The 12392-nt window shown below is 38.1% G+C and overlaps 1 protein-coding gene across 1 annotated transcript; it reads left to right on the top strand.

Annotated features, from left to right (window-relative positions):
* The first annotated feature begins 6890 nt into the window (after positions 1-6890).
* LOC125799299 (GTPase IMAP family member 8-like) lies at positions 6891-9916 on the top strand. Its single transcript, XM_049475683.1, has 2 exons — positions 6891-7527; positions 7885-9916. Exons 1-2 carry the CDS (start codon positions 6891-6893, stop codon positions 9378-9380), a joined length of 2133 nt encoding a protein of 710 aa, XP_049331640.1. The 3' UTR covers positions 9381-9916.
* Positions 9917-12392: the final 2476 nt, after the last annotated feature.

The following is a 12392-nucleotide window of genomic DNA, read 5'->3' as shown; positions in this document are numbered from 1 at the left end:
GCACAAACCAATGAGACCACTTTGGTGCGATTTGGCCACAAATGAGGGGCTGTGTTACATAACAGGTAAGAAAATGAAATTTTTAATATTTCAATAATGATAACAGCACAAGCGCTATTTTTTGCTGCACAAACCAGCACAAACACAGCACTAACAAATGGAAATATTTTTATTTTATTTGTAATGATATGACCTGGGTGGGAGAGTATTTCAGCAGACATAATCTGAAGATGTAGATAAGCTTGGTGTGTCCGGTGGTTGTTTATTTCAGGGCTGCGGGAAATCGAAAGTAAAAAAGTTCCCAGTCCGACATTTTGTTATATAAAATCTGCACGTCCCACATTTTAGCCTCACAGAATGGAGAAGCGGGGAGAAAACACAAAGTACACTGCCTGTCTGTGCACAACACAGTCCTGAATTAGTTACTGCGTCAGAAGAATACACCATCACAAAGACATGAGAGTCACATGACAGAGCAGGAACACTAGGTGGGGGGATGGGAGAGTGTACAGTTTTATTACTAAATAATTATCTTTATATTTACGTTATACTCATACTTTGTCATATATTTACAGTTACCATGCTACAGTTTTATAGGCTACATATTCAGGAGACATAATCTGAAGCTTGGTGTGTCCGGTGGTTGTGTATTTCAGAGATGCGGGAAATCGAAAGTAAGAAAGTCCCCAGTCCGACATTTTGTTGTATAAAATCTGCACGTCTCACATTTTAGCCTCACAGAACGGAGAAGCGGGGAGAAAACACAGCAGCTGAAGCAGCATTTATTTACTATGAGGTAAGTCAAACAGGACTATATATATATATATATATACATACACACACTTTATATATACATTCAAACTTTATTTATATATTTAAAGTTTGTATGCATATACAAAGTTTGGACACATCTCTTCTCATCAAAGATGTTTTCTTTTTTTTTTAAAGAATTTTCACATTGTAAATATACAGAAACACATGCAGAATTATTTACAGAAAGTGTTAAAATTGTTGTATATTTTAGATTCTTCCAAGTTGCACATTTATCTTTGAGGACAGATCTGCACACTCTTGGTATTTTAATCTCAGTGTCTGCATGAGGTAGAGTCACCTGGAATAGTTAGTTTTCTCAGCGTCTTGAAAAGAGTTCCTGAAGGTGCTGAACAATAGTTGCTGCTTTTCCTTCACTCTCCGGAGCTCCAGCTCATCCTAAATCACAGTTTGGTCAGGGGATTGTGCATCTATGTAATGCTGCAGACCGGAGCCCAAGTGGGCGTGGCTGAAGGGCGGAGCATGTGTCAATCATTTTCGACTGCAGCCAATCAGATACTACACTTTCGTTGTCAATCACTTTTTATTAAGCCAATCCTCAGACAGACCAAGCTGTCCATTATTTTTACTGCAGCCAATCACCTTAACAGATCTTTTAAAAGAAGGCGGAAACTGCGGTGCTACCGGTTAAACGTAGCGCGATTTAAACTTCTGAACAGCGGTGAAGCTGAATGTGTATAAGTATTTTACAAAATACTATATTAACAGTTTAAACACATTTATGTGCTACTGTAGTTAGTCCTGCCTATATGCCGCTCTTAAACAGAAGTAACTTAATGAAACGTTAGAAAAAGCCCTGACTTTTTAAAGATTAAAATACTCGTTTTTCTGGAATGGCACTTTCGTGATTTTTTTCCTTTATTGCAGTAATTGCATTAAATCCTGTATACGTATGTGTGTGTGTGTATATATATATGGCACTTTCGTGATTTTTTTTTTAATCTGAAGCTTGGTGTGTCCGGTGGTTGTGTATTTCAGAGATGCGGGAAATCGAAAGTAAGAAAGTCCCCAGTCCGACATTTTGTTGTATAAAATCTGCACGTCTCACATTTTAGCCTCACAGAACGGAGAAGCGGGGAGAAAACACAGCAGCTGAAGCAGCATTTATTTACTACTACTAAAGATTAAAATACTCGTTTTTCTGGAATGGCACTTTCGTGATTTTTTTCCTTTATTGCAGTAATTGCAGTAAATCCTGTATACGTATGTGTGTGTATATATATATATATGGCACACACACACATACGTATATAGGATTTAACGCAATTACTGCAATAAAGGAAAAAAAATCACGAAAGTGCCATTCCAGAAAAACGAGTATTTTAATCTTTAAAAAGTCAGGGCTTTTCTAACGTTTCATTCAGTTACTTCTGTTTAAGAGCGGCATATAGGCAGGACTAACTACAGTAGCACATAAAACCAACCCGCGTTTCCACCAGTTTTAGTGGAACCGTCAAAACGCCACATGATTATTGACTGCTGTGGACGGAGTCGGAGAGGCAGGGTTGCACTGGTCCGCTGCTGTGGCCGAATTCAGCGTTAACCAGTTATCTGGTTAACTGACCTACTGCCCAACACGCTGTCCGGCACATCATAAAACACCGGTACACTCCCCCGCCCAGTTTCACTCAATTTTTAAGCTTTTTCAGCTTGTTTATCACTTTCGTGCGAACGTATCCTGCCCGAGATAAATCCTCCTCTAGTTTACCGTAGAGTTTCTCCTTCCTAGTTCTCCCTTCAAGTTTATCCTGAAACTCCGGAGAACTCCAAATCCGGAGTAATTACTATGTTTCAGTGTTTAAATACAGCAGACCACTGTGTATTCTCAGACACGCCCACAGATGTCGTCACGGTTCACGCTGAGAAACCTTGTATTCTTTGGTGCCAGCTGCGAACGAACGTTCTTAGTTCTGAAACCTACTTTTGTTGGTGGAAACACGGCAAACCGGTTAAAAATAAGGTTCGTGAACCAGAACCGTGCCGGTGTTCCACGTCGGTGGAAAAGCGTTAGCAGTGTTGTTTTGCCAGATCTCCAAGGGGTGGCAGCATGGCCCTATTAATCTTCTCTGCTATTTTCACCACTGTTCTTAGTGCCTGTCCATCGGAGGTGCTGCTGCTCTCATACCACAGAGAGATGCTACTGCACACTCTCAATGGCCCCTCCATACAAGGTGATTAGGGCTGCTAGGCTGAAATGAGCTCTCTTTAGCCTTAGCAGTCACTAATGGGCTTTTCTGACGATGGAAGAAATGAGGAAGAACCAGAGAGATTATTAGCCATGTGAACCCCCAAGAACAATTTCACAATATGAAATAATAATAATAATTATTTAGTAGTAAAATTGTACACTCTCCTTAGTTTATCTTTTGAGTGATATATAAAAAATGGAAAGTTACATTGTTTATTTGTACGTATCGAGAGTGCATTTATACTCCTGCTTAATAAACAAATTGCAGATTTTATTTTTTGTGTAAAAAAAAAAATTTCTGGTGTAAAATTGAAAAAAAAAAAAGTGTCTGGACATGGTGTAAATAGTGAAATAATACTTGCCAGGGCTGGACTGGGACAAAAAATAGGCCCTGGCATTTTTGGTTTAGACCGGCCCCTCATAATTAGCGGTCCACAACCGACTTGCAATTCATTTATGTGGGTTTACATAAGCATAATGTATCATCTACATATTAAATATAAGAAGTTTAATGTAGTGCTGGGTGGTGAACCATAGAAACATGCTGGGTGTTCAAATACTATCACTCTAACTTGCTGTTCCCAGCTGTGGGAAAGTAGGGAATTGTGTCTGATTTTAAAACTGTAATGGTTCTACTGGCTTAAATTATTTATTAATATATTTAGTTTTGTAAAGGAAACCGTGTTAAAGTTGCTGGTGTATCTCTTTTTAAGGTCTGTTGTTTACATTCTTTAGCTGTTTTTCTTTTGCGGGGCAAAGTAAACCCAATACTAATCAGAGCCTTAATGTTTGATATTACTCCAAACAGTAGAGTCACAGCCTATATAAAAGCCCAGTCATGCAAAAATATATAAATAAATAATAATAAAAATATCATGATATACTGTAAAACCGCCAGAATCTTGAAAAATACAGTGATATGCATTTTTGGTCATACCGCCCAGCACTAGTTTAGTGTCTATTATTAACTCCACCATTTTTGTCTGCTCTGTGTAGTTCAATTGATGTTTTATCCTTTTTATTAAAATCATCTCTAATATGTATTTTCTGAATCTCTCTGATATAACAGCTCAATTCTAATTGTTCAGGTTAAAGGTGCTTCATCTTTTAAACAGCTATAACATGTATTTGTATCAGGTTACAAACAGGGCTGCTTTATGAATTCATGCAATGCAACTATGTCTTAAAAACTTGACACTGTCTTACTCTTATTCAGGGTGGGCATTTATTTTGCTAATATTACTTTTATACTTTTTTTACACTTACTTTAGTCATGCTTAAATTGCAAAGCTTACTTATAGTTTATCAGTTTGATGTTATTATTATTAGTGCTTTTTAAAACATGTTGAACCACAGCATAGAGGCTACAAATTCAAACTACTATGCAGCCTTTTAACACACCTTTAACCTAAATATCTAAAATGCTATGATGTAGCCTAAAAAGGAAGCTTGCTGCTCATCCAACACGTCTCAGTCTTGACCGTTTGCTATTTTATCAGAATAAGGGGGCATGACTACCAGATTTTGGGAAGTATGCAAATACAGATTAATATTGATACTGATCAATCGCCATATCTCATCATTCTCATGTAACAGAGCTAACGTTACCCCCATCACCTAAAAGTCGTTGTGTTATCCTAACTTTACTAACGTTACCTGTTTACGTGCAACACTTTCCCACTCAGTCTCCCCTCAGTTTCTGTCACAAGCCTGCTCTCCCTGTCTGCTGCTGCTGAGGACGTGGAGGCAAGAGCAGTGAACATGTCTGTGATTTTTACCCATTTTGTAGCAGCTACAGTGAGACTCTTCAGTTTCTCTGCGCATAAATTCCCGGTCCCGCTTTCTGCCGCTTCTGTTTCTTCTTACTGCCCCTCCTCTAACATCAAGGGTGTAGGAGCGGGCTTGATATTGGGGGGGACACATTTGCCAATATGATCCCAAGCCCACCCTATAGTTTCCTAGAACAACATTTGTGGAAATTACTTTTAATTAAAAGTAAATTATTATTATAAGGTGATTTTACAACCTAAACATGTTACTCCATGTTACAGTTACTGTTGTTAGAAAAAAAATATGCATGCAATGTCTGAATTATATACATATAACAAAAACTGATCAGTTATCACCTAATATTTAAAATATTATAACAGATTTGGTTTTTATTATTATTATTATTATTATTATTATTAAGTATTGACATGTCAATTCTGTATATTTAAATTTTCTGCCACGCTTTTATTTTTTTTTCTACTGAGAGCTCTTCTTAAAATGGTGTCCTTTTATGTAAAAGAATGTAACTTTACGTTTCATAGAGATTTTTATAAACGTCAGGACATGTGGCCTTACTGTGAACTACATGCACTTAATAAAGTAAGTGGTGGTATGATGTGTCTAATACACTGCTGGATATACATGATTAATTTAGGCTCCATAGGGGGCTAAAGGATTTTAACAGGTAAACTCAGTAAATTACTGTTTATTATCTGATCAGCTGGGTCAGGTGGAAAACACAATTTTGGGGCAGAAAATGAATTTTGTTCATTTTAGCTCACAGTAAGTCCTGTTATCCTAAATTAATAAACACAGTTTGAAGATGAAATAGTGATTAACTGATCAGGTACAGGGCAAGTTGAACATTACATATATAGTTTTTTTTTTTTTTTCTTTAACCTTGACTCCCAATCTATCTAATTCCAAAGTTAAGCTAACTGACTACACAGCTGCAGTTTATTAATCACAGTGGGTTTAATCTGTGTGCTGATTCAGAGACGTGTATTTTTAACCAGCTATCAGAAACATATCATCACAGTTTACATGGTTAGCTCTGTTACCTTTCTTTTAAAAAATCACTTTATACGCAGATTTGTTTTAAAATCAGCTGAAGCTGCCTCCAGATCCCGCTGCTAAATCTCACAGCGAGGAAGGGGCTCCCCCCACCCACCCCCCTTGCGCAAGCTGATTGGCTGTTTCTACTGAGAGGCGGGACTAAATACCTGAACCGGCTCCGTGATTGGTCCTCATTGTCTCCTCATTAATAGTACAGCTGATCTGAGCGAAACGATCCTTTTTTGGAGGACTTCAAATTTTTGAAAGGTTTGAAATGATCTTTTGAAAACCTGAGCGATTAAAAACGAGTGAAAACAGAATGCCCTGAAATCAGCTCGCACACACCCGACCTCTCTCTTCCTCTGTCACGTGACCCCGCGCGGTCGCACACAAGGCACATTAGATGCTGCAGCAGCAGTTCAGTTCAGCGAGTCTTCAGCACAGCACGCACGGCAACAGATAGGCTTCTTCTCCCCCCCGTGTCCCACCAGCCAGGTAACACACACAACAAGTAAAATCGTACCGTTTGTATATGTATTTTATCAGTTGGTGGTGTGACATTTTTCCATTGAAAACGTTTAGAGAATGTTACAAATAAAAGTCAAACTTCATTCAACATGGGCGTGTAATTTTTTTAAAATGAAGTGTTCCACGTGCACTAAAAAGTGCCCTTTTTCCCCCCTAAGCACTTGCCCCCCAAAATGTCTGTGCACGTCACTGATTAACACCTTACTGTCTTAATACTGCTTTGCACTCCTGATCCAGCTTGGTTGACAAAATGTTAAAAAAGTTCACTGTATCCACATGTACTTGTAACTACACTAAATATTTTTACAAAACTAGGAACTTTTTAAAAATGATATACTGCTTTGGAGTGCTCATGTCACAAATTCAATACAAATTCATATATAATATGTGTATATACTAAACTTGCAAGATTATTGTTAGCATTTTACTTTGCAGACATTTCTGTTTGGACTGGAACATCTTTGCTAAATTGCTGATTTCATAGTAATGTCTCTATTTTTACAGCCTTAAACTGAAAATGGACTCCAGTCCTGAGCAAAATGTATACTATGTGCATCCAAGTGATTATGCTAAGAAGAATAAGACGAATACTTCATTGCATTTTAATGTGATCCTTCTCGGGAAAATAGGAGATGGAAAAAGTGCCACAGGAAACACCATACTGGGGAAGAAAGCTTTTGTATCTAAAAGAAGCTATAAATCTACAACTCAAGAGGTTCAGATGGAGAGAGTGATTTTTGATGGAGTGACTTTGGATGTGTACGACACTCCAGGACTCTTTGGTCCAGACAGAATAAATGAAAGCAACAAGGAGAAATGCAAGCCTTTCCACCAGTTAGACTCATCAGTCCCCCTGGTGTTCCTGCTGGTGATGAAGGCTGACAGATTCACTCCAGAAGAGAAGAAAACTGTTGAGCTGGTTGAGAGAATGGTACCAGACTGGCTCCTCCAGAACATCTGGATCCTCTTCACCAGAGGAGATGAGCTGGAGAGTGAGGGTTTGTCTGTAGAAGAGTTCATAGAAGAGACTGAGGAGCTGAAGAGAGTAATACAGAGATTTAACAACAGATACCACATCTTCAACAACAGAACACACAATCCTGATCAAGTAAAACGACTGATTGAGAAAATAAAAAAGAGTCCACTCAATATGGGTAAGTATGTTTTAACTGGGTTTAATCGTACTTCATAAGAAATATACAATATACACCAAAATCAAAGGTATTATAAAGTCTCTAAAAATATTTGTATAAGTATAAGCTATGTTTGAAACACATTTGTTAGTGTGAAGAACTACAGAACATTTACTAAAGTGTAGTGGATTAAATAACCATGGTCAGACTATTGTGTTTAGACAACTGCAAATTTCATATGTGATTTGAGCTCTGTAAAATTGGATTGCATTTCTAAATCAGATAACAGATTTAAAGGGCTAACCTGTTAGATATACTAATTCTTGTCTTTCAAACTGAGCAACTGTCCTTTCTACACTGATTTTTCTTCACCCTCAGCTCCAGAAAGGCTGCCTCAGACAACTCCAGTTCACCCAGAGAAAGATCCTGCCGAGAGAAGAATTGTGCTGCTGGGAAAGACTGGAGCAGGGAAGAGTGCATCAGGAAACACCATCCTGGGAGAGACCAGATTCAAATCTCAGTTCAGTTCATCTTCTGTTACAGCTCAGTGTGAGATGGAGGAGGCAGTGGTAGCAGGGAGGAGAGTGCGTGTGGTGGACACTCCAGGATTGTTTGATACAAATATGTCTCCTGAGGATCTGGCTGTAGAGATAGGCATGAGTGTTTATCTGTCCAGTCCAGGACCTCACGCCTTCCTTTACGTTCAGCCCATTAATATCAGATTCACACAGCAGGAGGAGGAGGTGGTTGATAAATTAGAGCAGATATTTGGAGAAGGGATGAGAAAATACACCATCATCCTGTTCACTCACGGAGATCAGCTAGAGGGTGAAAGTGTGGAGAAACTGATTAGAGAAAACAAGTCTCTCAGCAGGCTGATAGATCAGTGTGGAGGATATCATGTGTTTAATAATAAAGATCTGGAGAACAAGCAGCAGGTCACTGATCTTCTGGAGAAGATAGACAGCATAAATGGAGGAAGCTGCTACTCCAATGAGATGTTTGAGGATGCAGAGAGATGCAAAATGACAGAGGAGCAGAGAGTAAAGAGGGAGGAAAAAGAGAGAAATCTGAGAGAAAAAGCGCAGAGACAGGAGGAAATAGAGAAAATTAAGAAGGAGACAGATGAGAAAGTCAGGTGGGAAATAGAGAAACCAACAATAGAAGAGAAATATAGGGAGAAAATAAATGAAGAGACAGAAAAGAAAATCAGGGAGGAAGTGAAAAAAGAAACACTGAAAAAAATCAAGGAGGAAAAAATAAAAATTGACATTAAAACAGAGGAGAGAATTAGAGATGAATTCAAATCATTTCTTGAAAGAAATAAGACACGTTTGTGGTTTGCAGGACTAGTCGGGGCTGGATGTGGAGCTGTGGCTGGAGGTTTTTTAGGTTTCTTTGGAGGAGCAGCTGTAGGAGGAGTTGTAGGAGCAGGTGTAGGAGCAGGTGTAGGAGCAGGTGTAACAAGGCAGGCTTATAAGAAAATAGGGGAGATCAGAATCAGGAAGCAAATGGAGCATGATAAGAAATTAGAATATGAGAAATTGACGAAAGAAATGGAGAAAGAGGAAGAGGAGAACATTGAAAAGGAAATGGAGAGACAGAAGCAAGATAGAGAGGAGCAAATAACAGAACAATTAAAGAGAGAGAAGAAAAAAAGAGATGATAAAATGTGGGAGGAACTAGAGAGAGAGAAGAAAAAGAGAGAAGATGAAATGGGTGAAGAACTCAAAAAAATGAAGATAGAGTCAGAAAAGACAATCAGTGATGAAATGGAGATGAGGAAAAAAGTGAGAGAGAAGAAAATGAAAGAGAGAATAGAAAAAAAGAACAGAGAGGATAGAATGATGAAGAAGAGAGAAGAGAAAGATTGATAAGGTGTCATTGGAAATGCTAAATGTTGCGTTATATGTAAAGATCATGATCTGAGAAAACATAAAGCCAATGTTTTTGAGTCTTAAAAGAGTGAAAGGTTATTATACTCAGGGAACAATAATATATAATGTACATATATTGAACATGTTTAATGTAAGCAGTAGGGGTGGGCGATATGGCTCTAAAATAATATCGCGATATTTCAGGGTATTTTTGCGATAACGATGTACTTGGCGATATAGGAAAACTAAAATAATTCATTCATTTCAGGAATATAGTATAATAGTATAACAGAATAATCATAATGTGGCAAAATAAATAATATCGCATAAAATAATATAATGCAGCAAAAAATATTGCAGAATATTTAGTGCATGCATACAAACTGCAAACTAAAACAATTATACAATAAATACACCTAAAGCTTCACAGTAAATAATAGATTACTTTTAAGACAGAACAGCCTTATTATCACGATATGGATTTGTAATATCACAATATTTCTGTGTCACGATATATTGTATACGATATAATATTGCCCACCCCTAGTATGCAGTGTATTCTCTGTGTAACTGTGTCATTTATACCACAATAGTTCAGTTCAAATACATGTACTGTTTCATCCTTACCTTTTTGATCATAGCAAATATCAGTCATTTACCAGCAGATTATAATAAAATATCTTATAATATAGTAATGTTTGTATGTTTATCAAACACAGGAGCAAAACTTCAAATGCATTTAGAGGAATATGTATGTCTAGATATTTTCATATTGCAGTTGATGATCATGTACAGAATGATATGATTTAAATGGTAAATTTTCTTTAAAAAATATTTAGATTGTATTATATATATTGTATCGTATATTATTTCTGTTTTATCTTGTATATGTAGCTTTACTTAATTTCTATATCCCTCAAACTATATTCATACCTTAGTTATTTCTCAAGGTTATTTCTTAATAAACTTGGATTATGAGTTACACTATGTGAGAGTATATATATATATATATATATATATATATATATGTGTGTGTGTGTGTGTGTATGTGTGTACCAGTGGCGGATGCTGGTCTTTCAAGGAGGGGAAACTCAATTTCGGTCTGCATCTTAACATGTGTCGGTTTATTTTGCGTAAATTATATGGTTTCTGATGGTTTCATCAAGAGGAATGGCCAACAGTACATTTTATTTCTTACAGCACTTCCAGTCAGCCAGCTCACTTTATCATACCAGAACAGCTGAAAATACCTGTTTCTTTTCCCCACCTTTTACACCAAATTAATCTGAGCAGTTGATCTGCCCTGCTGTTTAACTCTAAGTTTTTCTTTGTAAGTGTCATAGAGCTGGGTGTGGGAGACATAGGAGTGCTTTCAGCACCAGACATGACAGTAAGGAAGACTATCAATCCACAGCATTAACACTGTTTGCCATTAGGTGCAGCTTGCTACTTAGCTAGGGACTGGCGCGACTGGCTAGCTTGAAGTGATTTCGCAGTGTGCATGGAGAGCTATATTCGTGGTGTACTGCATCCCATCATGCATTGCGACTGGCTTCTCTAGCTCGCTTCAGAGAAAAACAAAATGGTGGCGAGTGTGAGTAGCGTTGCCAACCGTCCCGTGAAATATGGAATTGTCCCGTATTTGGGACAGCCACTCCTTCTAAACAGAGGCTGTGACTCTCATTGGTCCTGACACAGAGACTCACAACCAATCAGAAGCGCAGCCTCTGTTCAGGAGTGGCTGTTCTCTGAGCGGAGGGGGAGAGCGGTGGCTTTAACTGCATTCTAAATCACTCCCTCCCTATCACAGAAACAGTGCACTATTTACCACTGGTTAACACACAACATGTGTACAAGTGCACTATTTCTGTGATTGGGCATGATTTAGAATGCAGAGACCCGTGCTAACGCACGACATTAAACAGCATGCAGCAGGAGAGAAAGGAGAGGCTGAGGAGGAGAATACAGGGAGAGGAGAGTACAGGGAGAGGGAGCAGTATCAAGGTTCCCTGTGCGACAGGCATCTCCAGAAGCTGATATGGTATAAAAATCATCAATATCTAAGCTTATTTGAAAGCATATATTATCCGTAAATTGCACAATTTAATTTCTTACATTAAAAATATTTCTGTTATGAACAACATATTTCTGAACAAAACATACAGTACTGTGCAAAAGTTTTAGGCACCTGTGGGAATTTCAGTAAAGAAAAAGCTGCTTATCTGTGCAGGAAGTGTTCATTAGCTCAGTAAAACACTTGTATTACAATGAATACAAACAGCAATTTTACAAAAAGTTGAGCTTTTACAGCCCTGTTCTCCTTAAAACATCTCCTAATCTCTCCTCATCTGAGTTTTATAGAGTTATTTTTCATCATATCTACACCTGGTTTGGTAAATTGGTAATTTGGTAAATCAGGTGAGCTGCTGACAGAACTGAACATAATATACACATGCTGGCTGAGAAATCTGGAATCTCTACACTTTGTTCCTCACAAGATACAACATACTTAGTTAAAAATGAGAATTCCTTGTCATGCTTTACTGTATTTATGTTTATTTGCATCTGTTCAAATCATATGTGGTGCTTTTTGTCCCGGTAAGAACACTCATATTGCTGAGATAAATGGATAAGTGTAATTTACTTTGGTGCCTAAAACGTTAGTACTGTATAGTACTGGAAAACGCACAGTACTGTATATTATAAATGTGGTTTGAATAAATCTAATACTAAAAGTGTCTGCTAAAACCTAATTTTTTTTAACAAACTTAGCATACATATACATTAAATAAGGGACGTGAGCCTCCGCTGCCACGGCCGAGTGCTCTTTGTTTGCTGGGATTCTCCGCTGCCGCGGCCGAGCGCTCTCCGCAACCGTGACCCTCTGCTGCTGTGGCCAAGTGCTCTCCGCGGCCGGGCCCCTCCGCTGTCTGCTGCAGACAGACAAACTGCAGGGTGCCAGCACACCTGATTCCAGGGCCTAAATCCACAACTTTTTCTTAACAGAAA

Source organism: Astyanax mexicanus, chromosome 3, assembly GCF_023375975.1.
Source record: "Astyanax mexicanus isolate ESR-SI-001 chromosome 3, AstMex3_surface, whole genome shotgun sequence".
NCBI lineage: Eukaryota > Metazoa > Chordata > Actinopteri > Characiformes > Acestrorhamphidae > Astyanax > Astyanax mexicanus.
The sequence above is the reverse complement of the archived record's forward strand: the minus strand, read 5'-3'. Positions and strand labels throughout refer to the sequence as shown.

What these genes read in the sequence shown, in the direction of transcription:
- LOC125799299 (XM_049475683.1), top strand. Translation starts at nt 6,891, where the DNA reads ATGGACTCCAGTCCTGAGCAAAATGTATACTATGTGCATCCAAGTGAT. An exon ending in AAAGAGTCCACTCAATATGG is followed by an intron (nt 7,528 to 7,884) that starts GTAAGTATGTTT and finishes CTTCACCCTCAG; the next exon opens with CTCCAGAAAGGCTGCCTCAG.